General features: G+C 47.1%; 1 protein-coding gene across 5 annotated transcripts in view; it reads left to right on the top strand.

The window, feature by feature from the left end:
- The window catches only part of ube2f (ubiquitin-conjugating enzyme E2F (putative)), a 238,460-nt gene extending 212,840 nt beyond the window's left edge, over positions 1-25,620 (top strand). For all 5 annotated transcript variants that reach the window (XM_038787937.1, XM_038787936.1, XM_038787935.1 and 2 more), the window contains 3 exons: positions 21,246-21,278; positions 22,878-22,940; positions 25,048-25,620. In XM_038787937.1, the coding sequence (XP_038643865.1) occupies positions 21,246-21,278; positions 22,878-22,940; positions 25,048-25,098 (147 nt within the window). In that variant the 3' untranslated portion in view covers positions 25,099-25,620. The remainder of the gene's footprint in view (positions 1-21,245; positions 21,279-22,877; positions 22,941-25,047) is intronic.
- The last annotated feature ends 2,371 nt before the right edge of the window (positions 25,621-27,991 follow it).

The following is a 27,991-nucleotide window of genomic DNA, read 5'->3' as shown; positions in this document are numbered from 1 at the left end:
AATGTGCAAACTCCATTCCACAGTGACCCAGAGCCGGGATCAAATCTGGGACCTTGGCAACATGAGGCAGCAGTGTTAACCACTGCACCATCGTGCTGCCCTGAAATATTCCCTTTTAACCTTCTAAAACCAACTGCTTCTAGCAGAGCAGTGAGGGCTGTCTTCTCTCCCACTACCTCCCTAGCATCTCAATACCAAGGATACCTATGTCAGACTCCTGTTCATTGCCTACAGCCAGCCAATCTCATATCCAAGCACCAAAACCTCGGACTCGGCTCCTCCCTCTGCAACTGGATCCTCGACTTCCTGACCCACAGACCACAATCAGTAAGATTAAACAACGACACCACCCCCACGATAGTCCTCAATACCGTACCAATACTGTACTCCCTAATCACACATGACTGTGTGGAACAATTCGGCTCCAACTCCATCTACAAGTTTACTGATGACACGACTGTAGTGGGTTGGAGTTCAAACACCAACGAGTCGGAGTACAGGAGGGAGATAGAGAATTTGGCATGGTGCAATGACAACAACCTCTCCCTCAATGTCAGCAAAACAAAGGAGCTGGTCATCAACCCAGGGAAGCAAAGTATCATCCACACCCCTGCCTGTATCAATGGTGCCGAGGTGGAGATGGTTGACGCCTTCAAATTCCTAGGTGTAAGCATCACCAACAATCTGTCCTGATCCACACATGTTGACGCTATGACCAAGAAGTGCCTATACTTGCTCAGGAAATAATTTTTTAAAATTTGTTTTTATTAAAGTTTTTTTCGAACAAAATTTTTACATAACTAATAACAGAAAAATAAACAAAAAATATTTAACAAAACCAGGTGGCTGTTATCATTGTACAAAAAGAAAATGTACATTGAATAAACAGTTCCCCCACCTGAGTCGCGGACTTGGAGGTATCTGAAGGCATTTCCTGGGCGCAGGCTGAATTTCTCCTCCACCGCCTTCAAGCTAGGGAAAGTTCCATCTATAAACAGGTCTCCCATCCTTCTAATGCCTGTCCTATGTCAGCCTTGAAACCCCCCGTCTATCCTGCCCGGAGCAAATCTATGGTTGTTCCGTATCGGGGTCCAAGCTGACGCCCCCTCCTCCTTCCTGTGCCTTCTCCACTGACCCCAGACCCTTAGTGCCACCGTCATCACCGGGCTTGTGGTGTATCGTGCCGGCGAGAACGGCAGCGGTGCCATTACTAGTGCCCCTAGGCTGGTGCCTTTGCATGACGCCGTCACTAGCCGCCCCCACGCCGACCCCTCCTCCGTTACCCATTTCCTAATCATGGCCACATTAGCCGCCCAATAGTAGCTACAGAAGTTCGGAAGCACCAACCCCCTCCCCCGACTGCCCTCCAAAAACAGTCTTTTAACTCACGGGATCTTGTTTGCCCACACAAATCCCGTGATAATCCTGTTCACCCGCTTGAAGAAGGATTTGGGGATGAAGATGGGAAGGCACTGGAAAACGAACAAGAATCTGGGGAGGACCGTCACCTTCACGGTCTGCACCCTGCCCGCCAGGGAAAGTGGGAGCATGTCCCACCTTTTAAAGTCTCCCTGCATCTGCTCTACAAGCCAAGATAGATTGAGCCTGTGTAAGGCATCCCAGTTCCTAGCCACCTGTATACCTAGGTACCGGAAATGTCTCTCCACCATCTTGAACGGGAGCTCCCCCAGTCTCTCATCCTGACCCCTAGCATGGATTACAAACGGCTCACTTTTCCCCACCTTCAACTTGTACCCCGAGAAGCTCCCAAAGTCCCTTAGGATCCGCATGACCTCCCCCATCCCCTCTCGCGGGTCCGAAATATACAATAGCAGGATAGGGGGCACCCCTACCTTGTCGCTCGGTGCAGCCTAAAATATTCAGACCTCAGCCACCGTGGATACACTTGCTACGGGGGCCTGATACAGTAGCTTGACCCACCCTATGAATTCCTCACCGAATCCAAACTTACCTCACACTTCCCACCTATCTGATCCTCATCAATCACTCCCGGGACGCAGTCCTCTATTCTGGTAGCCAAAAGTTTAGCCAGCAGTTTGGCATCCAAATTCAGGAGCGATATCAGCCTGTTGGGCCCACATTGAAGTGGATCCTTCTCCCTCTTCAAAATGAGCGAGATCAATGCCTGCGACATCGTCGGGGGGAGGGTTCCTCTCTCCTTTGCCTTGTTAAAGGTTCTGAGCAGGAGTGGGCTCAGTAGCTCCGAGAATTTCTTATAAAATTCTACAGGGAAGCCGTCTGGTCCCGGGGCCTTGCCCGACTGCAAACTTTCTAGGCCCTTAACTATCTCCTCCAACTCAATTGGGGCCCCCAGTCCCTCCACCAGATCTTCATCCACCCTTGGGAACCTCAATTGATCCATAAATTGCTTCATCCCTTCCCCTCCCCTCAGGGGTTCTGACTCGTACAGCTTCCCATAAAACTCCTTGAAGACTTCATTGATCTTCTCTTGGCCCAAGACTGTATTACCTTCCTTATCCCTCACTCCCTCGATCTCCCTGGCCACCTCTCGCCTGCGAAGTTGGTGCACCAGCATCCTACTTGCTTTTTCTCCATACTAGTAGACTGCCCCTTTCACCTTCCTCAGCTGTGCCTCCACCGTCCCAGTGGTCAGCAAATCAAATTCCGCCTGCAATCTCCGGCACTCCTTTAGCAGCCCCTCCTCGGGGTCTCCCCATACTTCCTGTCTACTCTAAGTATCTCTCCCACCAGCCTCTCCGTCTCTGCCCTCTCCCTCTTCTCTCTGTGGGACCTAATAGAAATTAACTCCCCTCTAATAACCGCCTACATAGCCTCCCAAACCGTTGTTGCTGTTACCTCCCCTGTGTCATTTGTTGTCACATAATTTTGGATGCTCTTCCTTACTTCCTCAGGAAATTCGGCACGTCCACAACAACTCTTAGCAATTTCTACAGATGTACTATAGAAAGCATCCTATCTGACTGCATCACAGCCTGGTATAGCAACTACTCGACCCAAAACAGTAAAAAACTACAGAGAGTCATGAACACTGCCCAGTCCATCACGTGAACCCACCTCCCATCCATTGACTCTGTCGACACCTCCCGCTGCCTTGGGAAAACTGACAGCATAATCAAAGACATATCCCAACCAGGCTATTTTCTTCCAACTTCTTCCATCAGGCAGAAGATACAAAAGTTTGAGAACACACACCAATAGATTCACAACAGCTTCTTCCCCGCTGTTACCAGACTCCTAAACAACCCTCTTAGGGTCTGAACTGATCTTATGGACCGAGCTGATCTTTCTACACATCTTCTCCATAGTTGAAGCACTGTATACCGTATACTTCACCCACTGTCTATGTTTATGTATTTTCATTATGTATCCTCATGTGTTTATCATATGTTCTGTGTTTTCATGCATGGAACGATCTGCCTGGACTGTATGCAGAACAATACTTTTCACTGTACCTTGATACACGTGACAAATCTAAATCGACCTCCAACTGCAAACAAATCAGCTAAACTAAGAACAAAAAACCTATATACTTTAAAGGGGACTCCAGTTGCCTAGCGACGCCCGCATCCTTCAGCTGGCTTATTTACTCTTCACGCCATAGCCTTCTCTTAGCACAGTAGAATCACAGCTGGAGCTTAACCAACCCCCACACATACAAACACCTTTGTCCAACACAAATCTAACTGGAGGTTTTACCCTTCCAGAGAAACATTAAATTAAATCCATTTGAAACTATACTTTATTTCTAATGTTAACAAATACAAATATAAATCTTTTAAAGCTACCTTCATTTTTCTAACACTATGTACATCCATAACCTGTCACTTCTTTCTCCAGAATCTGGCTGTGTGTTTCCTTTGTTCTCTTTTTAGTGCCAAGATCTGCCATGCTTTAGTTTTACTTTCTGTTGAGTGTTGCACCAGAGGCTCTGTCACTTGTCAGAACATCATTATAGTTTGCACATTCTCCCCATGTTTGCATGGGTTTTGTCCCCATAACCCAAAGATGTAAAGGGTAGGTGGATTGGCCACGCAATTTAGCAATTGCCCCTTAATTGAAAAAAAATGAATTGAGTAAATGAAGTTAGTACGATTACACTGGCCATCTCTGAAGAGCTTCCTCACACTGCTCTGACATGGTATGTATGAGCACTAGCTTAAGGAACTCTCCACTCTCATTAACTAGCACTTGCCTGAAGGAATACCTGTCAACAGAAATAGGCTGGTTTCATTAATAATGCAGCACTGACCACAAAATGCAGTTCTCACATGACTGTGTGTGGAGGGAGGGATTTAGAGCAGCGACATCCTTTTGCACCCAATTTTTAAAAATAAATTTGGAGTACCCACTTCATTTTTTTTCCAATTAAGGGGCAATTTAGCATGGTCAATCCACCTAACCTGTACATCTTTTGGTTGTGGAGGTGAGACCCACGCAGGCACGGGGGAGAATGTGCAAACTCCACACAGACAGTGACCCAGGGCCGGGATCAAACCGGGGTCCTCAGCGCCGAGAGAGAGCAGTGCTAACCACTGCACCTCCGTGCCTACCTTTTGCAGCCAATTTTAACTGCAGGTAATCAGGTAATCTTCCCCCATAGTGAGCATTTCTAATAACCTAAAAATTATATGCAAAACTTATGCAGCATTGAGTTAGACAGTTTTGCAGTTATACCATGTAAAATTTGCTTTGAGTAGTTGTTACCTGAAAAAGACTTCCTTCAAAGAACTGAGGGGCAGAGTATGTTACATAGAGGCCTTTCATCAGCACCTGTGAAAAACACAGCACATATATACACATGTTGGCCACTGTTCATCATGGTCACCATACAAACAGTCCCACTTCAAATTATATCCCAGTTCCAAGTTATTCAAGATGTGGAGATGCCACTGTTGGCTGGGGTGAGCACAGTTAGATGTCTTACAACAACAGGTTAACGTCCAACAGGTGGAAGTTTCTCAGACTTGAGGAAGGAGCAGTGCTCCGAAAGCTAGTGATTCGAAATAAACCTGTTGTACTTTAACCTGGTGTAGTAAGACTTCTTACCAAGTTATTCAAGGTCTCATTAACAGGCTTTGTGTATTTAATACAATCACTACCACTCCCTCTGCCTGTGTTCCACGACACCTTTGTCATTTAATCTCCCCCTCGACCTCCAATCTATCGCTGACCTTCTCTTTTCCACCACCCGCCCTACTCCCCTTTTTCAACTGTATAAAACCCATTGCATCCTGCCTTTCTTCAGTTCCAAAGAAAAGTTGTATTGGATTCGACATGCTAACTCTGTTTCTCTCTCCGAAGATGCTGCACGACCTGCTGAGTTTTCCCGACAGTTTCTGGTTTTATTCCAATCCTCATGACACCTGTGCCCCTGCTGATTATATAATGACATTTGAGGAGTCACCAGCCAGAGTTTCTTCTCTGCAGTTAGCGATCTTAATGCATTGATGATAGATTAGCAAAGTACATACAGGGTCTTGGCAGCAATTGGAGACCAAGCTTTGAGGTGCAAAATTGTTAACTGATGTCAGCCCCTCTGTGCATTAACTGAAAGGAATGTGTGCCAGTTTATAAATGGCACAGGAAAGCCATTGTGTACCTGTGGCAATTCTCTAAAAATGGACTCATTGCTGATTGACTGAGGTCACCCAAGACTTTGCATCAAGATTTAGGGCTGTAGTCACTATGACTTCCAGTGTTAAAGTTCTGCTTCCTATTCAGTTATACTCCCTGTTGATGCGTGATACAAGTCATTAGCTAGTACATAACCTGGATGAGTGAACTCTCACAACAGTCAAGAAGTTTGACACCATCCAGAACAAAGTACCCCATTTGATCGATACCCCATCCACCACCTTAAATATTCACACCGCCCAACACATTGCAGCAGCAGTGTGTATACCATGTATAAGATACAGTGCAGTAACTCATGGGCAGCACCACAGGGGCTGTAACCGTTCAAGAAGGCAGCTTGCCACCACCTTCTCAAGGACAAATAAAGATGGGTTACAAGTGCTGGCCTTTCCAGTGATGCTCACACCTTATAGAATTTACAGTGCAGAAGGAGGCCGTTCAGCCCATCGAGTCTGCACCGACCCTTGGAAAGAAACCCTACTTAAGCCCACACTTCCACCCTGTCCCAGTAACCCACCTATCCCTTTGGACACTAAGGGCAATTTAGCATGGCCAATCCATTAAACTGTACATCTTTGAACTGTGGGAGGAAACCGGAGCACCCGTAGGGAACCCATGCAGACACGGGGAGAAAATGCAAATCCCACACAGTCACCCGAGGCCGGAATTGAACCCGGGATCTGGAGCTGTGAGGCAGCAGTGCTAACCACTGTGCCACCATGCTGCCCAATGAAAGAATAAAAACAAAGCTTGCCTAATCCCTAATGCTAGTTTTTTTTTCTAATTAAGGGGCAATTAAGCTTGGCCAATTCACCTACCCTGAACATCTTTTTGGGTTGTGGGGGTGAGACCCACGCAGACACAGGGAGAATGTGCAAATCCCACACGGACAGTGATCCGGGGCCGGGATTTAACCTGGGTCCTTAGCACCGTGAGGTAGCAGTGCTAACCACTGCGTCAGCGTGCTTGCCCTCCCTAATTCTAGTCTTGGTTAATGCAGAAAAACCTAATATAATCCTGGTGACCTTTCACTCTTCCAGCTTCAACCCTTAGCTTTTCCAAATCTCATCATCCTCCTCTACATAATATGGAACTAAGGGCATCCCAGGGGGGGAAATCAATTGCTTTTCACAAAATGACGCTTTTTCATGCATTTACTTAAGTTTCAGAAGTACTATTAAATGCCTCTCCCAAGGGCCTGCTATTAAGAGTATTCTGTATCTGGTGGTCTCCAGTCAGCTGTTCCTCTTCTGTGACACCATCCACAACATTAGCTGGGCAGTATAGAGTCAGAAACATTGAGCGATATTGAGATCTAATAAGCTAAACCAACCTTAGCATCTTTTCCCAGGAGCAAACTGCTGATGGTCTGTTTTTCTGGAAGTGAAACAAAATGCCTGCTGCCTTAGTTTACCCCTGCCAAATCACCCAAATACTGAGGAAAATCCAGTCCTGTATTGTTACAATGCTGCTATTGTAAAAATGTTTGTTATCCAGTGTGCGCTGGTTAACGGGGAGTTGCATGTGATTGATGAACTTAGGGCAGTTCAAGATTTGCTCCGGAATCAACTCCAGTCACTGCCAGCTTCATTAAATCTGAACAAAAAGCCCGAATGAAATAAAGTTGTTTTGAAAGATTTTGTGTTTTGCAAAGTTGAACGAAAATGTGGACGAGGCAAATGTTAGACACGGGTCTTTAGGAGCAGATTTGTCTAACTGCTCTGCTGATGAGACACCGTTACACATTGGGGGGCAATTCGAGACGAGGAGTCAAAAATCTTCTATTTTAGATAGGTGCACGGAAGAGGAAAACAAAACCGGGGGATAAAACATGGTAAAAATCAGGGATCGCCCTCAAGATAACAGCTGGGCAGAGACAGGCATCTCTGGCTAAATTCTGAATAGCTTCTGGCTGGTAAAATGACAATTCTCATTGGGAGATAGCAGAACTTTCTGTTAGCAGAGCAATTGTTTGGTACTGTGCCAAATAACTCAATTTACTGCTGCAAGCCTCGCTGTATCCTATCCTCAATCTCTTTCCACTATACCATAATCTCCAGATATTTGACTTGGTCCCTTATTATTCCTTAACTCAACCCAGATATTCTGGTTGAAACAGTGTGTGGCAGCAATCATTAACTAATGAGCAACTCTACTTTTTGCCAATTCTGAAGATTTTATTTTTGCACATATGTAGTTCCCAGAATTAGTTGGGCTGAAGTCAAATATTTGCCAATATTGCATCATCGTTTGCCACTGTAATAACTAGTGTTTCTACTTCCCTCATTGTAGTTTTAATTCTCATTTTTGCACATTAGATATAAGTACTGCAACCACAATCTTTGTGTGCTCCTCAGTATCATTTTTTTGGTTATTGCTTCATCTACTATCCTGCTGCTGAACCACCCTCCTGTCTGTACAGGTATTCCTCTCCGTCCTGGATGGCTTCGGTTGGTTTGCTCTCTTGATATTTCTGAGTGAGTTACAAGCTGGCTAGTGTCTGAATCACCTCATTTACCTGGGATAAAGTGAGCATAAGTACCACTTGAGCCACATCTCAGTGGTTCCCACCTGCCAATAACAGCTGCAATCCATGGGAGTGGCATGGTGGCACAGTGGTTAGCATTGCTGCCTCACGGCACTGAGGTCCAAGGTTCGATCCAGGCCCTGGGTCACTGTCCGTGTGGAGTTTGCACATTCTCCCTGTGTCTGTGAGAGTCTTGCCCCCACAACCCAAAGATGTGCAGGTTAGGTGAATTGGCCATGCTGAATTGCCCCTTAATTGGAAAAAAATTGGGTACCCTAAATTTATAAAAAAAACATCTGCAATCCATGGATAACCTGCCCTTGGCAGGGAATGGTGTGCAAACTCCTCGCAAACCTTTGTACGTGTGCATATTGTAAAAGTGGTACTCAGTGACACTGTAATCGTGTACACAGTTTATTGTGCCTGGCGAGGTGTATAGATTGCTTATTGTGTATAAAATATAGATTTTAATGAATAATTAACTTCTACATTACAGTTATGATCCCACCTGGTGTTACTACTGGACAAATCAGATCTAAGGGTGGAATTTGGCCTGATAGACCCTGGGCGGGATTCTCCGTGAGCTTATGGCAAAATCAGGAAACGCAATTGGGCAGAGAATAGGTTCCGCCGCCAAAATCGTGGAGACGCGATTTAACGCTAAATCGCAATTCTCCGTCACCTCAACAGCGGCGTCAATGCAGTCCGAAACATGCGTACAGTAAACACCGTTTTCATATTATTAGCAGGCCTGACCCGGTATTCTCCGGGCCTCCACGATTCTCCGCCTCCGATGGGCCGAGTTCCTGATGGCGCAGTTCACTTGTGCTTTTAAAAATCGTGAAACCGGTGTCGTGGCTGCTGAGGGAGAGAGAGGAGGTATGGAACGTGTCCAACATGGCCATAGTGTGCTAACAGTTGTGCTGCTGGCTAGGGGGCCTTTGGGGTCGGGGTTGATGGGCACGGAACACCATTGCCGCAGCCGGAAAGGCAGCCATGCAGCTGCACAAGCTGCTGACTGCCTACTGTGAACTTAGGGGCACGGATTGTATAGGTATCCCCCCAGCGCATCCTACTAGGTGCCCTCTGGTCCCAGCCAACCCATCAGCTGTATGGGCACGCTCTAGCACAACCAGTGCCATCTTGTTGGCTGGGATGGGTGGGTGTGGGAATTGTAATGTGTATGTGCGGCTACAACTTGTCAGCTTCCCAAGTGTCAATCACCGACCCGCCGAATCCCACACAGTTTTTCATTTGAATCGATTGCGTTCCACGTGGCACAGGTGCTAGCCCCTAGCCCCTCAACAGTAGCGGAGTCGGTTCAGGTGCGGCGCCAGTTTTGCTGTCGTGAAAGTCCACAAATCCTGCCCCGGTGTCAACACTCAGGAACGGAGAATCCAGCCCCCTAACTTTTATTTTCTGTTTTGGAGTGTGGGGAGCGCAGCTGAACAGAGGCGCAATCAGCTGATGAACTTTTAACAACAGAATACAACGTTTATTGAACAAGAAAAGATTAACTTTATTACACTACTCTTTCATGTACGACTATATCTTTACAGATATATGCAGATTCAGAAGCCTAACACACGTTGCAAAATCTCTCTCGCTCTCTAATGTTCACAGAAAGTATACAGTCTATCTAAACCAGTCAGTGACTTGTGGTCAGACCCCACCCACACTCTGAACCCAAGTGACAGATACCACCCCAAACAGATGTTATGAATTTTTCATCAACTTCCCTCAGGCACTAGTCACACTGTGAGTCAACTGGCCTCACTGGACCTCTGTCTTTCACATGAGGGTTTCCATTCTCCGGATGAGGATTTCCGGGTTTCCATTTCTCCACATGAGAATTTCCAATCTCCGCTCTCGAGGAACACCTCTTGGAATCTTCTTCCAAAGTATGCTTTTTCTCAGATCTCTTCAATAAGGATCCACCTCCAGGGTTTCAACATCTCGTTCCAATGTTCCTCTTGCCTGCATCACCACGTGCATTCAAGCTTCACCTTCCACGCAATCTCTACGATACTTAGCCATACCAACAGAACGCTACTGCTTCACAGACCCATAATAAAAAGTTGCAGGCGTTTGGCTGTCTCCTTGGATCTCTGGCTTCTCACAGACCTATTTTCCTTAAGCCTGCTTGCTACAGCTTTCTCACTTTAAACTTGGAGCCTTCCTCTGCTCCTCCCTCTTGACTTCACTGAACAGGATCAGTTTCAGATGCCCTGTCCTTGACCTTTAACTTAGTTTAAAGGTCTTATTAAGACATTTTTATTTTAGGCTCTGCTCCCTGCAGTTCCCAGTACACTGCTGACAACACGGTATCTCGCTAGAGATGCAGAACCCATCAACATTTACTGGTACTTTAACTTGAGAGCAACTAATTTAAGATTCTTAGACTTATTTTCCTCAGCAATCTGCTCAAATGTCCAACTATAGAGGACTTCAGCTGCTCCCTTCACCTTAGAGCATAATCACAAAGTGAACTAAAATCTGCTGCTTTGTCTCTGTGGGTTCTCCTCTCTGGACCCCCGTTGCTAGGCAACAGCACAGTTTTTTCTCTACTTTGTTTTTCAACTTCCCTAAACTCATAAAACCTCATTAAAATTGCAGGCATACGGCGGCATCGTGTCACAGTGGTTAGCGCTGCTGCCTCATGGCGCCGAGGACCCGTCTCTGGGTCACTGTCCGTGTGGAGTTTGCACATTCTCCCCGTATCTGCGTGGGTCTCACCCCCACAACCCAAAAAAATGTGCTGGGTAGGTGGATTGGCCACGCTAAATTGGCCCTTAATTGGACAAAGAATTGAGTTTTTAAAAATTGCAAGCAGCCCAGACCTGCTGTCTCCACTCTAAAATTAAACTAGACCCAGGTTTAACCTTTTTTACCCACAAAAAATATAAATTAAAATTAAGTTTAAAACTTATTCCTAATACCAACAAATGCAGTTTACTTAACTATCTTTTATTTCCGAACAGTTACAATGTGTATATGTTTTCTGTATTCTTCCTCAAACACTTTACTTTGTTCCTCTGAGCCCATGCAGGGTAGTGGGTTAGAGAAACTAAGTCTTTAAATGGATTAGGAAGGATACTTTTTAAAAAACACATTGCAAAGTATAATTATTCATTGTCAACTAAACCAGTGTAACCTACATGGGAAAATTAATGATTTCTCATTTTATATTTACCCAGTTGTGTTTGCGGTGTTTCCAAAAACAATGAGACTGAATGTTCCTGAGTCATGGAGCGGGATTTACTGACTGTTCACGCCGGCGGGATATTCTGGATATTCCAGTCCCACCAATGGCGCACAGGTTTCCTATAGCGACGAGAGGCCCAGTCAACGGGAAATCCCGTTGACAACAGCAGGACCAGAAAATCCTGCTGGAGGAGGCCTGAACTGGAAAACACGTGGCAGGGTTGTGCAGTAAATCCCGCCCATGGTATATAGTTGGGTGTTTTTCCAATAAATGCCTGATTGGTCTTTCACTAGCCTCTGTAGATCTGATATCACCCAGAACTCTGCAGCCTGTGTCCTAACGCAGTCAGTCCTGGTCACCCATTTCATCTGTGCTCCCCTGACCTATTTTGGCTCCTGGATAAGCAGTGCCTCGATTTTAAAATTCTCATCCTCGTTTTCAAATCCCACCATGGCCTCTCCCCCATCAATCTCTGTAATCTCCGGTGCCACAACAATCTGAAATCTCTGTGCTCCCCCAATTCTGACCTCTCCAGCATCCCCAATTTTAATCGCTCCACCATTGGGAACTGTGCCATTAGCTGTCAAGGCACCAAGCTCTGGAATTCCCTCACTAAATCTCTTGCCCCTCTCCCTCCCCCTTTAATATTATCCTTAAGACCTACCCTTTTTTGATAAAGATTTTAGTCTTCTGCTGTAATCATTCCTCCTGTGGCTCAGTGTCACATTTTGATTCATAACACTCTTGTGAAGCACACGGACATGTCTACTACATGCGTGTGGTGTACAGCCTATTAAACTTTCAATTGCTGGCAGAGTCAACTAACTTGCTTAAAACACACGACTGCTTTTGGCATATGCTGTCTTGATTTGAAAGTCAATTTTAAATACTAGCTTTCAGCCAAAAGCGATGCCAAGTTCTAGACTTGAAGCTGAGATATGCCATCCTATGCCGTAAGCACTGCTTGCCGTGATACTCCAACTAGGGGAACTTTTCCACACTTCCCTCCTCCCTCTAAATTTAAATTTAGAGTACCCAATTATTTTCTCCAATTAAGGGGCAATTTAGCGTGGCCAATTCACCTAACCTGCACATCTTTGGGTTGTGGGGGTGAAACCCACGCAGACATGGGGAGAACGTGCAAACTCCACACGGACAGTGACCCAGGGCCAGGATTCGAACCCGGGTCCTCAGCGCCCTCTCTCTTTCTCTTGCTGCTCTCTTGCTCACCCCTTTCTCACTCCCTCGTTTCCTGTCCTCCCCTCTCTTGATCAGGCCCTCCCCCTCACTCACACACGCCCTCCCCCTCTCTGGCTCGCGCCCTCCCCCTCTCTGGCTCGCGCCCTCCCCCTCTCTGGCTCGAGCCCTCCCCCTCTCTGGCTCGCGCCTTCCCCCTCTCTGGCTCACGCCCTCCCCCTCTCTGGCTCGGCCCTCCCCCTCTCTGGCTCACCTCCCCCTCGCTCGCGCCCTCCTCCCCATCGCTCGGGCCCTCCTCCCCCTCGCTCGCGCCCTCCTCCCCCTCGCTCGTGCCCTCCTCCCCCTCGCTTGCGCCCTCCTCCCCCTCGCCCGCGCCCTCCTCCCCCTCGCTCGCGCCCTCCTCCCCCTCGCTCGCGCCCTCCTCCCCCTCGCTCGCGCCCTCCTCCCCCTCGCTCGCGCCCTCCTCCACCTCGCTCGCGCCCTCCTTCCCCTCGCTCGCGCCCTCCTTCCCCCTCGCTCGCGCCCTCCTTCCCCCTCGCTCGCGCCCTCCTTCCCCCTCGCTCGCGCCCTCCTTCCCCCTCGCTCGCGCCCTCCTTCCCCCTCGCTCGCGCCCTCCTTCCCCCTCGCTCGCGCCCTCCTTCCCCCTCGCTCGCGCCCTCCTTCCCCCTCGCTCGCGCCCTCCTTCCCCCTCGCTCGCGCCCTCCTTCCCCCTCGCTCGCGCCCTCCTTCCCCCTCGCTCGCGCCCTCCTTCCCCCTCGCTCGCGCCCTCCTCCCCCCTCGCTCGCGCCCTCCTTCCCCCTCGCTCGCGCCCTCCTTCCCCCTCGCTCGCTCCCTCCTTCCCCCTCGCTCGCGCCCTCCTTCCCCCTCGCTCGCGCCCTCCTTCCCCCTCGCTCGCGCCCCCCCTCGCTCGCGCCCTCCTTCCCCCTCGCTCGCGCCCCCCTCGCTCGCGCCCTCCCCCCTCGCTCGCGCCCTCCCCTCCCCCTCGCTCGCGCCCTCCCCTCCCCCTCGCTCGCGCCCTCCTTCCCCCTCGCTCGCGCCCCCGTCGCTCGCGCCCCCGTCGCTCGCGCCCCCCTCGCTCGCGCCCCCCCTCGCTCGCGCCCTCCTTCCCCCTCGCTCGCGCCCTCCTTCCCCCTCGCTCGCGCCCTCCTTCCCCCTCGCTCGCGCCCTCCTTCCCCCTCGCTTGCGCCCTCCTTCCCCCTCGCTCGCGCCCTCCTTCCCCCTCGCTCGCGCCCTCCTTCCCCCTCGCTAGCGCTCCCCTCCCCCCTCGCTCGCGCCCTCCTTCCCCTCACTCCCTCCCCCCTCCCGTTTTGCTCACTCCCGCCCCCTCCCATTTCGCTCACTCCCTCCCCCCTCCCGTTTTGCTCGCTCCCGCCCCCCCCCCATTTCACTTACTCCCTCCCCCCTCTTGCTCACACGCTCCCCCCTCTCGCTCGCTCTCTTGTGTGTGCCGCCTCTTGCTCACTCACACGCTTCCCTCTCTCGCTCGCGCCCTCCCTCTCTCTCGTGCTGACGGCGCTCCTTGTTCTTGCCCTTGACTGCTCTCACTGTGCTGATAACTGTCTCTTGCTGTTTCCATTCCTGTGGTATTTTTAAAAGATAAGTTTACAGGCCACGTCGGTACAAACAAACAAGAGCTTTATTGAAAAGGTATTTACAGGCTGTTAGGATAGACTGTCCATTTGACCGTGCAAACAGCCAATGATGTCATCAATAAGTCACATGATTGGATTCTTAAAGTGACTTTGTTTCAACTAGAAACAAACATGAATACACAACACTTTCCTGCCCCTTACATTAGAGGTTCCTGCAATGAAACGCAGTATTACATTAACAATCAAAATTTATAATATGAGCAATTTATAAACACAACAGTCAATAAGTTAGATGTTTTGGAGGATGTCGAGTCCTGTGTAATTACCCGCAAATCTCAGGCGTCTGCATTTTGTATTGACTGCAACCTGTGGTATTTTTGGTTTACTTTGGACGTTGTCCATAGTTGACTCAACTGGAGTCGACTTAGTATTCGGTGTTGAATTGTCCTCAACTGAGATACGGGTCTGGATTCTCCGTCAGCGGGATCCTCCACATCACCAGTAGCGCACTCACGCCCGCGGATTTCCCGACAACGTGGGGGTGCCCACAATGGGAAACCCCATTGGCCGGCTGCTGCTGCAATGGAGGATCCCGCTTCTGATGGGGTGCGCCGCACCAGAAAACAGTGCGGCGGGACGGAGAATCATTGTCTTTCACAGTTATTTCTGGTATTGTCAGGTTCTCAGGAATGTCTAGGTCTTCACATGTCTCAGTTTGTTGCTGACTTTTGGTTAATTCTCTGGCAAACTAGTTCTAGTTGCTATAAGTTGATCGGCGTGTCTCCATAAAACATTGTCGCGAGTATGAAAGGCGTTTGAAAGGAGATCAGTCCTGCCCATGCTAAGACGATGGAAGGTATCCACTTCTCATTGGTGATACAGTTTCTTGCCAATACTTCCTTTTTTTTACAAACTTAGAGTACCCAATTATTTTTTTTCCAGTTAAGGGACATTTAGTGCGGCCAATCCACCTACCCTGCACATTTTTGGGTTGTGGGGGTGAGACCCATGCAGGCATGGGGAGAATGTGCAAACTCCACATGGACAGTGATCCAGGGCCAGGATCGAACCCGTGTCCTCAGCACTGTTATTGGGACAATTCACACCTCTTTAACCTGGAGTTACCTCTCTCTCTGCATCTTTGATGATTTGATTGCCTGCAGGTGCTCGCATTCCGGGGCATCTCTGACTGTGTCTATATAAACATTTCTGGAACAAGCCTTTCCATTCACCTGAAGAAGGAGCCGTGCTCCGAAAGCTCGTGTTTGAAACAAACCTGTTGGACTTTAACCTGGTGTTGTAAGACTTCTTACTGTGCTCAGCACTGTAGGCAGCAATGCTAACCACTGTGCCACCGTGCTGCTCACATCTTGCCAATACTTCCTGACCTTTCTGAAAAACACATTTAGCCCTGTTCTCATGTCGCAAAACCTGACTTTGATGTTTCCTCTCAACGATTTCTCTGGTCTCAGGCAGCTTCAGCAAATCACATGCTGTGTGTAACTGACATTTTACCATGAGTAATGCCGGAGAACTTTGGGTTGTTGAATGTGTCGTAGTCCTGTATGTCATCAGGTATTGGCTAAGTAGAGCAGCACAGTTGGGCAGTGGTTAACACTGATGCCTCACGGCGCCGAGGTCCCAGGTTCGATCCCGGCCCTGGGTCACTGTCGTGTGGGGTTTGCACATTCTCCCCATGTCTGCGTGGGTTTCACCCCACAACCCAAAAAGATGTACTGGGTAGGTGGGTTGAACACGCTAAATTGTCCGTTAATTGGAAAAAATGAATTTGGGTAATCTAAAAAAAAAATTTAATCTTTGGGTTTTGTGGGGGTGAGGCCCACGCAAACAAGGGGAGATGTGCAAACTCCACACAGACAGTGTCCTGGGGCCAGGATCAAACCCGTGTCCTCAGCGCCATGAGGCAGCTGTACTAACCACTGCACCACCGTGCCGCCCCCAAACCATTTTTCGTAATCACGGGTACTATAGGCGTGGGCCACTCACTTACATTAATGGGTTCAAGGACCCCGATCTTGATCAGCATCTCTAGTCTGTCTCGACCTTAGGCCTGATGACGTACAGCACTGACCAAGCCGTTAAGCATCTTGCTTGGCATTCATCCTTGACCTTTATCTTAATTGAGATATCTTTCATGCTTCCCAGCTCTCCTTTAAAGACAATGCCATTTTTCTTTAAAAGCTTCAGTAGACCTTCTTTAGACTACGACGTGAGATTCACCTCGGCCCAGTTTAGCTTGATTTTCTGCAGCCAGGTTCTCCCCATTGGGGCTGAATAGTTACCTTGAACGACGTGCAGGGGCAAGTCTATGGTCTGTCTGTTTGGCTGCACAATTATACTGATACAGCCCCTCAACGGAACTGCTTTCCCAGTATAGGTTTTTAGTATTATCTTTGAGGGCTTTACGGCGATATGTCATAGTTTCTCTTGGTAAACAGTTTCTGGTACAAAGAAACTGCTGCTCCACCTCCATTTTCACCGAGTGGCCCAGTAAAGGTTTGTTGCGGCCACAATGGCCAGTACGTTCAAGGATAGTTTGTCATCTGACTGTGATTCTGGTCCTTTTTCACGTCCTTTTTGTACCATATGGATCATTTTCCCTCTATCAGGTTTTCCATTTGATACTCTTGTTTCTTTCTTTTTATAGTTCTTGTTTGGAACCTGCTGTTTTTTTCTCCAACACGCATGTTACATATGCCCCTTTTTACCACATTCCTGCATTTTGCATCTTTGCACCAGCAGTCTGCTGCTGTGTGCAGTTTTTGCACATCGGTGGTAATTTTCAACGTGCATCTGTTCGGGTCTCAGCTGAAATTTTATGGATTCTAGTGCTCAAACTTAATTGTTAGGCCTCCTTAGCTGCGAATTCCAGAGATTATGACTTCTAAAAGCTTCTTCAGGTTTAAGTTGCTTTCTATTAACAGCCTTTTTTTGGGTAGCTTTGCTTCTTAACCCACCCACTAGTCTGTCTCTAATAGTGTCAGTCAAGACATCTCTAAATTCACAGTAATTTCTTCAAAGTAGCTACGGACTGTGTGATTGATTCACCTTATTGGTAACGTTTATTGAACCTGAACCTCTTGGCAATGACCAATGGTTTAGATAAGAAGTGGCCCTGCAATATCTCCACAATCTCACCATAGGTTTTCGAGCTTGTTTTTTCTGGCTGCACCAGACTTCGCAGGATGTCTCTATCTGCCACAATTTTATTTGCTTGTACAAAAAAAAAAATCAAACCTTTCAGTATATGAACTCCACTGCTCGGTGTTCTCATCATACCATCCCACGGCGCCAAAAATTTCTGCCATTTTTACTATGGAAACGGCTTGCGTTGCACGATGTGCCGTGAAATATTCAGGACTGGATGGGAAAGTAAAGAGGCTTTGAGCTGGTACAAAGGGAGTTGATTGGCAGGGGCCTTAGTGGACTACAGAAAGTGCCGGGAGGAACTTACGAAAGCAATTAAGAATGCAAAAAGGGGGCATGAAAAAGTATTAGCGGGTAAGATTAGGGAGAATCCCATTGATATTCTAGAACTATATTAAGTGGGAGAGGATAACCAGGGAAAGAGAAGGGCACATTAAGGACAATGGGGACAATCTGTGATTGGAGCTGGAGGACATTGGTATGGTGTTAAACGAGTACTTCACATCTGTCTTCACTCGGGAGAAGAAGGCTATAGGTACAGAATTGGGGAGAGGGACTGTGAGGTTCTTGAATAGTTTAACACAGGGAGTGAGGAGGTATTGAAGGTTTTGGCGGGCTTAAAAGTAGACAAATCCCCACGTCCGGATGAGTTGTCGCCCAGGCTGCTGTTGGAGGCAAGGGAGGAAATTACAGGGGCTCTGGCCAAATGTTCAAGAAGGGTGGTGGAGATAAACCAGGGAATTTCAGACCAGTGAGTCTCACATCAATGGTAGCTACTGGAGAAAATTCTGTAGGGAGGCAAGGCTTGCTTGATCAGGGATAGTCAGTGTGACTTTGTCAGAGGGAGGTCATGCCGACCACATCTGATTGAATTTTTTTCAAGGAGGTGATTGGGTGTGTAGGTGAGGGTAATGCGGTTGATGTAGTTTATATGAATTTTAGCAAAGCCTTTGACAAGGTTCCACATGGGAGACTGATGATGAAGATAAAAGCACATGGGATTCAGGATAACTTGTCAAGTTGGATCCAAAACTGGTTTAGTGGTAGAAGACAGAGGATGATGGTAGAAGGCTGTTTGTGTGACTGGAGGCCAATGTCCAGTGGCGTACCGCAGGAAACAATGCAGGGTCCCTTATTGTTTATGATTGATATAAACTATGTAAATGAGAATTGTGTGGGGGATGATGAGTAATTTTGCGGATGACCAAAGATTGACATGGTGGTTAAGAGTGAGGAAGAAGGTCTTGGGTTGCAAGAAGATATAGACAGGTTGATCAGGTGGCAGATCAGTGGCAGATGGAATTTAACCCTAAAGTCCGAGGTGATGTACTTTGGAAGGGCTAACAAGTCAAGGGAGTACTCAATGAATGGCTGGACACTAGGAAGTTCAGAGGGATCATGAGGTGCTTGTCCACAGATTCCTGAAGGCAGTAGAACATGTTAATAGGGTAGTTAAGAAGGCATATGGTACACTTGCCTTTATGAGTCATGGCATAGTTTATAGGAGCGGCATAGGAAACATAGGCATGGTGGCACAGTGGTTAGCACTGCTGCTTCACAGCGCCAGGGGCTGTGGTTCAATTCCGGCCAGGGGTGAATTTTCTCCCCGTGTCTGCGGTGTTTCCTCCAGGTGCTCCAGTTTCCTCCCACAGTCCGAGATGTGCACGTTAGGTGGATTGGCCATGCTAAATTGCCCCTTAGTGTTAAAAGATGTGGTTATGTGGGTTTACGGGGATAGGATGGGGGAGTAGGCCTAGGTCGGGTGCTTTATCAGACAGTCGGTGCAGACGCGATGGGCCGAATGGCATCCTTCTGCACTGTAGGAATTCTATAAGGGGACAGAGATTATGTTGGAACTGTATTAAACTTTAGTTAGGCCACAACTGAAGTACTTTGTACAGTTCTGGTCGCCTCACTTTCGGGTGTGATTGCATTGGAGAGGCTGCAGAGGAGATTCACCAAGATAATGCCTGAGATAGAGCATTTGAGCTATAAAGAGAGGCATGGTAGGCTTGGGTTGTTTTAGAACGTACAACATACAGTGCAGAAGGAGACCATTCAGCCCATTGAGTCTGCACCGATCCACTTTAAGTCCTCACTTCCACCCTATCCCCATAACCCAATAACCCCTCCTAACATTTTTTGGACACTAAGGGCAATTTATCATGGCCAATCCACCTAACCTGCACATCTTTGGATTGTGGGAGGTAACCAGAGCACCCAGAGGAAACCCATGCAGACAGGGAGAACGTGCAGACTCCGCTCAGACAGTGACCCAGCGGGGAATCGAACCTGGGGCCCTGGCGCTGTGAAACCACAGTGCTAACCACTGTGCTACTGTGCTGCCTTAGAACGCTGAGGGGAACCTGATTGAGGTGTATAAGATTATGACGGGTATGGGCAGAGTGGATAGGAAGCCGATGCTCCCCTTAGTTAAAGGGTCAATAGCGAAGGGGCATGATAAGGACAGCACGGAAGCACAATGGTTAGCACTGTTGCTTCACAGCACCAGGGACCCGGTTTCAATTCCCGACTTGGGTCACTGTCTCTGTGTGGAGTCTGCACGTTCTCCCCGTGTCTTCGTAGGTTTCCGCCGGGTGCTCCGGTTTCCTCTCACAAGTACTGACGGTGTTTGTTAGGTGAATTGGACACTGAATTCTGCCTCAGTGTACTCAAACAGGCGCCGTGGTGTGGCGACGGGATTTTCACAGTAATTTCATTGCAGTGTTAATGTAAGCATACCTGTGACACTAAGAAAGATTATTATTATTATGGTGAGGGGCAGGAGGTTCAGAAGGGATTTGAGGAAAACATTTTTGGGAGTCTGGAATACTCTGCCAGGGAGAGTAGTAGCGGCAGAAAACCTCACAACCTTTAGAAAGTACGTGGAAGAGCACTTGAATTGTCATAACATTCAAGGCTATGGGCCAAATGCTGGAACGTGGGATTAGTGTACATTTAGTGTATTTTTTTTTGGTACAGACTCAATGGGCTGGAGCGCCTCTTCTGAAATGTATAACCATGACACTGCCTTGCTTGTTTTTTTCAAATAAAGTACCCCTGAACTCAGCCCATTTCCCTCTGAGTTTTGGAATACCCCCAACTCTAAACTTTTGTTGCAGGGTACTTGCTACTCGGGGTGCTTCCTGTACTGTTTCAGATCTTTCCAGGCAGAGCATGTGGCAACTTTCTTTTCAGTGTTTCCTCTGAAATCTATGTTTAAATTCCAGTTCCTTCAATAGGTGCTACCGATATTTGGCACCCCTCCATTGCCAGCTTTGATGCCGCAAAGTTTTAGGTTAATCTTTTTTGGATGGCTGCCCATGGATCGACAGTTTTTCTGTATTGAATATATAGATTGGAAAGCCTTCATAGAATGGAAAGCCTAGCCCGCTGAAGGCAATGTGGGGTGAAATGAGGGAGGGGGTACAAGAGGGCACTGCTGGAACTAAGGAGAGCTCAAAAAAGTTGTAGGGATTGTAGGCAGCACTGAGATGTGGAGGAGCAAGATTGACAATCTCGCCGATTGATTCTGACTGCAGTGGTTAATGTCAATTTTTTCCCAATAGCAATTAATTTACTGTTCCGCATGCCCACAAGTTCTGTGCAACTGGATGCAGATGGAAAATCGCTGATGTTCAACTTACTATAATCACAGCCTGTAATGGTCACTGTGGTGATAAGGTACTGACTGTATTGAACACTGCTGACAGAGAGCAGAGACTCGCATTGATAAAATCACCGTGGGAGGACACATTTTCTCTGAGATACTTGCAGTCATGGATAGGGTTCTCTGAGACTTAGAGGTAAAAGTGTAAGATGAGATGTTCAGAGAGCTGCTTACTGCGAAGCTATCTTCCTCTAACTTGACGCACTGTTAAATCGCAATGCATTTCACCTCCTGTATTTTTCCTCATAGGATGTGGTCTGGGGATTGAATTCATTATTTACTGTAAGTATTTATACTGACCAAAAATTATGTACAGTTACAGTTTTAAACAAGGTTTTTTCCCTGCTTTGGATCATTCATATGTGGTGTCCATCTAAGTGAAACAGGAGATAATTAAGTACCCAATTCTTTTTTTTTCAATTAAGGGGCAATTTAGCGTGGCCAATTGACCTACTTCTGCACTTCTTTTTGGGTTGTGGTGGTGAGACTCACGCAGACACGGGGAGACTGTGCAAGCAGATAAGGATTTCTTCTGTTTCACGTACTATTAACCTGTTCAGTGGCAACCACTATGAAACTTTTGGAAGGGGGTGGCGGGGACTTTGTCCAAGGTGGTCAGTTCCAGGGTGGAGCCAGGCTGGGGGCTCGCGATCTTTGGGGTAGCATCGGAGGAGGCGAGAGAGGCCGGTATCCTGGCTTTTGCGTCTCTAGTAGCCCGGCGTTGGATTCTCTTACAGTGGATGGACGCGAAGCCCCCGAGCCCGGAGGCCTGGATTAACGACATGGCCGGATTCATCAGGCTGGAGAAGGTCAAGTTTGCCCTGAGGGGGTCGGTACAAGGGTTCTTCTGGCAGTGGCAGCCCTTTCTCGATTTTCTGGCGGAGGGTTAGAGGGTGGTCAATCTCAGCAGCAATCCGGTGGGGGGGTGTGTTTGCTATTTTCTTCTTTTTTGTATTGTTATTAATTTATTGCTTTGTATTGGGGGGGGGGGGGGGGGGGGGTCCTTCTTTCTGTTTATTTCTACACCTTGTTTACTTTATTGTTGGGAGAAAATTTGTTGTTGAAAAAATTGAATAAAAATTGTTTTTTTTTAAACCACTATGAAACACTTTGTAATTAAGTCTACAATGTCCCCTGCTAAACCCCTCCTAAAACATGTTCAAAGGTGCAATTCATACAAATCTCTCAACGTGATGCAACAGATACCTGTGAGTGAGTTACAGGTTGTAATCTAATCGAGGGGTCCCGAGTGATTGCCATGAGTTAATACATAGAATAATAGATACCTGGGAGTGAGTTACATCTGGAATTGAATAAAGGGGTCCCGGGGGATTGGCAGGAGTTAATACATAGAATAATAGATACCTGGGAGTGAATTACAGCAGGAGTTAAAACATAGAATAATAGATACCTGGGAGTGAATTACATCTGGAATTGAATCAAGGGATGGCTGAGATAGATTGCCAGGATGTGATGCTGCAGATACCCCTGTAACATAACTATGATAATTCTGGATATGCCCACCCAGTGAACGAGTGTGGGCTAGTGATGACAAGTGGCAACGTATCATCCAAGCCTGATCCCATTTTAACCCAACATGTGTACTTTTCCATCATCCATGGACAAGTATCCCATAGTAACTTAAGGTGCTGGATCTAGTTATAGCCCTTGTTAGCATTCCAGCTGAGAGCAGCTGACTCAGCACAGTAGACAGATGAATGGACACTCTCCTGCTCTACATGGTGCAATGGTGCTTCACTTACTCAGAGAATCCCACTCCCTGCTATTGGAGCAGTGCCCCAAAGTACTTTGAGTTTAGGTTTTATGAATGGCCTTAAAAGAGCTCCTAGCTTTGACCATTGCTCTCTCCATCTGCCACAGGATCTCCTGAATTTTGACGATCCCCTGAATATTGAAGCTGCAGAGCAACATCTGCGTGACAAGGTGGGTCAGTCTGTGTGCTAATGAGACATGTTCTGCACGCAACACCAAAGGCTACAAAGTGTGATCTCTTTCTGCATGGGTCTGTGTGGTGTTTTGGTGGGGAATGGAGGGAAGGTGTCTTGTGTGGTACTACAAAGGTGGGGGGGGGGCAATCATCTGTGCAGTATTTCAGGTGTCATATTATGGTGGGACGTTGCTATGTGTGCCGTTACTTGAGCCAACGCCTCCGCCCTATCCCCGTAACCCCACCTACCCTTTTGGACACTAAGAGGCAATTTAGTCAATCCACCTAACCTGCACATCTTTGGACTGTGGGAGGAAACCGGAGCACCTGGAGGAAACCACGCAGATACAGGGAGAAAGTGCAAACTCCACACAGACAGCCACCAGAGGCTGGAGTTGAACCTGGGACCATGGAGCTGTGAGGCAGCAGTGCGTGCCACTGTGCCGCCCTGATCAGCCTGCCCTGCGTGTGCCAGCTCTTTGATAGAGTTAACCAATTAATCCCACTTCCCTGCTGTCATCGTAGGACTGTTAGGTTTTTTTCCCCTTTTAAGCATTTGTCCAATTGCTTTGGAAGGTTGCTATTAATCAGATTCTCCTACCAGGTAGTGCATTCCAGTTAGCAAGTTTCTCCTTAATTACTCTCTCTAAATCATTCATGATTTTGACCATCTCTATCAAATCTACAAGCCTTCTCTGCTCTAAGGAGAACAATCTCAGCTTCTCCAACCTCTCCACATAACAAGTTCCTCATCCCTAAACCCAATCTGTCAAATCTCTTCTGTACTGTCTCCAAGGCCTGATTTCCTTCTTAATGTGTAGTGCCGAGAACTGATCACAATACCCCAGCAGAGGCCTAACCAATCTTTTTCAAGGGCGAGCTTTTCCTTACTTTTGTATTGAGTGCCTCTATTTGTAAAGTCAGAGATCCGACATGCTCTCTTTGCCTCACCAACTTGTCCTATCATCTTCGAAGATTTGTGGACATCAATCACTGGATCTCTATGCCTAACAACCCTGGAAAATTCTAACATTTAGTTTCTATTGACTCTCCTTGTTGTTCTTACCAAAATGTATTAATTCTCACTTCCTGCATTAAATACTGCATTACATTTCATCTACCATCTCTCTCCCCATTTCAGTAATCTGTCTATGCGCTCCTGAAATGTGTTACTATCCTCCTCAATGTTTATTACATTTCCAAGTTTTGCAAATTCTGCAAACTTTGCAGTTATATCCAAGTCCAGGTCATGAATACACATTGAAAAAAGAGCAGTGGTCCTAATAATGTTTGGCGAACATCACTATACACTTCCCTTCTGTCTGAAACACAACCAATCACCACTATCCATAGAATTCCTACAGTGGAGAAGGAGGCCATTCGGCCCATTGAGTCTTCACCGACCCTGCAAAAGAGCACCCTACTTAGGCCCACTCCCCCGCCCTATCCCCTTAACCCCATCTAACCTGCATATCTTTGGACACTACGGGACAATTTAGCATGGCCAATCCACCTAAACTGCACATTTTGTACTGTGGGAGGAAACCGGAGCACCCTGAGGAAACCCACGCAGACAAGGGGAGAAAGTGCAAACTGCACACAGTCACTCAAGGCCGGAATTGAACCCAGGTCCCTGGCACTGAGACAGAAGTGGTAACCACTGTGTTGCCACTACACTGTCCTCTGCCCCTTAACCACTTTGGTATCCATGTTGTCATTGTCTCTTTAATCCTTTGTGCTTTAATTTTGCCAACAAATCTATCATGTGGCACTCTGTTATGTGTAACATCAACTGCAATGCTCTCGTCAAACCTCCCCATTACTTTATCAAGAAACTGGAACAAGTTAGCCAAATGTGGCCTTTAACAAATCATTTGAACTTTCATTTTTTAGTAAACAGTTTGTTAAATAGCAATTCATTTTTTCAGGAATATTGTCTTTGCAAGTTTCTCCACCACTGACATTAGGCTGACGACCCCGTGGTTGCCCAGTTTATTCCCCCCCCCCCCCCAACCTTTACAATGGGACTGGTACACTAAGGATGAGCACCTGACTGTCACCCAATGTCCTGGATGTCTGACTGTTTCTGTATTGTTCCTGCAGGACGACTTTCGGAGTAAAGTGCAAGATTATATTAAACGTTTTGCGAGATGATCACACGAGCTGCCTTATGGGACACTTTACTTCAAGCTGTGGAAGCCCAGTCTTCTGTCTTGAGATGTTGATCATCGATTAAACACTGGATTGAGGCAGTCCAGTGACAGTGTTGTTATGAAGAAGAGAGGCTGTTGGTGCGACTTTGAATTCTGCGTCAGTACAATACAGCAAGTGATGGGCAACTTTGGGCTAAGATTCAAGAATAATTACACTTATTGTGGCAAAATAGTCGAGTTTTCTTCAATTATAAGGATTGTGCAGAGCATCTGGAGTCTGTCTCTTTACTGATTGGATCACAAAGGACAGTTTTTCTAGTGCCACCTGCTGTGGTTTGGAAACCACTATATTTTGCAACAAAATGTCTTATGACAGAAGGTGTTTGATTAAAGCATTAACAGCATGTGGCTTGTAAATATTAAACAACTGTGTGTGGGGGAAACCCAGTGAGCAATACTTGAGCCAGTTCTCTATCCTTGGGTGGTGCACTGCCTTAAATAAATTGAACATGTTACTTGGCCCCCACTGCTTGGTCAGTCTGTTGGTGCAGATGTGAATCAAATCTGTTTGAGAATTGTAATCCCTGAGCTGAAACTAAGGTTTATATGAGTGTGATATATATATATATATATATGTATATATGTGGCATACCTATAAGTACATATATTACTAAATATGAAAAATATGTTGTGTACTTGTATGCATGTGTGTATATATATATATATGCTTTGTGTGTATTTAATATACTTGTGTATATGGATATATTACCATGTGTAGCGTTTACAGTGCTCCTATGAGTGTTGATCTCTCTCCTCACACTGAAGTGTTGAGCAATGGAAAGTGTCTTGCAGTGCACTTTTCTCCAACAGCTGATGACTATCTACTCCACCATTCAAATTACCTCTCGCATTTACCATTAATGCCACCTAAATCCATCCCCACAGAGTAGTGAGGAACCGCAACACACTGACAAACATCAGTGAACAGAGCCAACTCCCACCCCCCCTCCAGCATCTTCTGTCACTGACTATATTAGGACTGATTTTAAGCCACCCCCCTCATGCTTACACTTAGTAGCCTCCCCCAACACCATGTTACTGACCATATCTCTCCTCCTTCCTTCAGGTACCATGCCCTAAGAGAGCATTGGCAACCATGGATTTGTCTATGATGATGCTTGGCAAAGTGTTTCAGTGGTTTGCTGTTGCATCCTGCAGTGCGGCTGACCAGGAAACTCTCCCGCTCTTGCTGCCTGCCATCAGGGGTATCAGAAGGATTTGCAGGTTGATAATTAGCCTTCTGTGGCCATCAGGCCCTGCAGTGGGACTTGAATCCGGAGTTTCTGGTTCAGAGGCCTCCCATTGCACCAGAGTATCACCTAACACTACTCTCTACTGTTAATCTAGCTGCCTCACACCATCACTCAGTGATTCCTCTCCCTCAACATTTTATGTTACTGACTATACCTCTACTTACAATTTAGTTCCCTCACACTGTCACTCAGTAACGCCGCCCCAACTCCAGCACCCCATGTTACTGACTGTATCTCTTCTGATGTTAATTCAGTTCCTCACACCTTTGGACTGTGTTTATAGGGGAATTAGCATGTGTTTGGAAAGTAAGGATGCTGATGGACATGGAAACAGGATGAAAGAGCTATCATTTCTAATAAACTGGCAACGGTGGGCACAATGAACTGAGTGGTTAGCCCCTATCCATACTCCTGTAAGTGCCCTGTAAGCGATGTAACCCGCTGTGTGAAGCTTTTGCTTGTAAATGAAGGCACCCAATCCATGTACAGTTTCAAAAAACAGCTAGCCTGCATCCACCAAACTCATGTATCTGGAAAGAGACCTGTTACTGGAAGCTGATGGTGTTTCTGTCTGGCTCCCTTGCAGGCTAACTAACCAAGCAGCAAGGTGCCAGTGATTTGTGTAAATGATATTTAAACGTGCCAAACCTGAAGGCAGTTAAGCTAATGGAGGCATCAAATTTGCAATCATCCTCAACCTTATCCCTCTGAGCAACGTAGCTTTCCCAGGTTATCTTTGCCTGCAGCTGCTTATGTCTGATCAGTATAACCTTTCCCCGCCACTTTTATCTAACCATATAAAAATGACACACAAATCCTGCATCTCTCTGAAGTTAGACGATGAATGGGCTAAAAGATGCTGTGTTGTTTATGTACCTCATTGGACCTCAAAAGGCTTGTTACAAATTTGTTATATCAAAGGACTAATCACACCGATTGTGAGATCAGCTACCATTGAAAAGTCAGGAATCAATAGCTATCCCACCAGGCTAACCATTTGCTAAAACTTTCCTCAACTATAAACTTATTTCATTAGCACCATGATCTATCTCAATCTGCTAACATGCAAATGACAGACAGAGTTGTCATCTCTGGTTTGTTGCCAGTGCCACGTGATAGCGAGGCTAAGAATAGGGAGAGAGTGCAGTTGAACACGTGGCTGCAGGAATGGTGTAGGAGGGAGGGCTTCAGGTATTTGGATAATTGGAGCGCATTCTGGGGAAGGTGGGACCTGTACAAGCAGGACGGGTTGCATCTGAACCAGAGGGGCACCAATATCCTGGGGGGAGGTTTTCTAGTACTCTTCGGGAGGGTTTAAACTAATTTGGCTGGGGAATGGGAACCGGAGTTGTAGTCCAGCAACTAAGGTAGCCGATGTTCAGGACGTCAAAGCGTGTAGTGAGGCAGTGGGGAAGGTAACACTGACAAAGGAGAGTACTTGCAGGCACGGAGATGGGTTGAAGTGTGTGAAGCATCAGGAATAAGGTGGGTGAACTTAAGGCATGGATCCGTACTTGGGACTACGATGTGGTGGCCATCACAGAAACGTGGATAGAAGAGGGGCAGAAATGGTTGTTGGAG

Source organism: Scyliorhinus canicula, chromosome 2, assembly GCF_902713615.1.
Source record: "Scyliorhinus canicula chromosome 2, sScyCan1.1, whole genome shotgun sequence".
Lineage (NCBI taxonomy): Eukaryota > Metazoa > Chordata > Chondrichthyes > Carcharhiniformes > Scyliorhinidae > Scyliorhinus > Scyliorhinus canicula.
The sequence above is the reverse complement of the archived record's forward strand: the minus strand, read 5'-3'. Positions and strand labels throughout refer to the sequence as shown.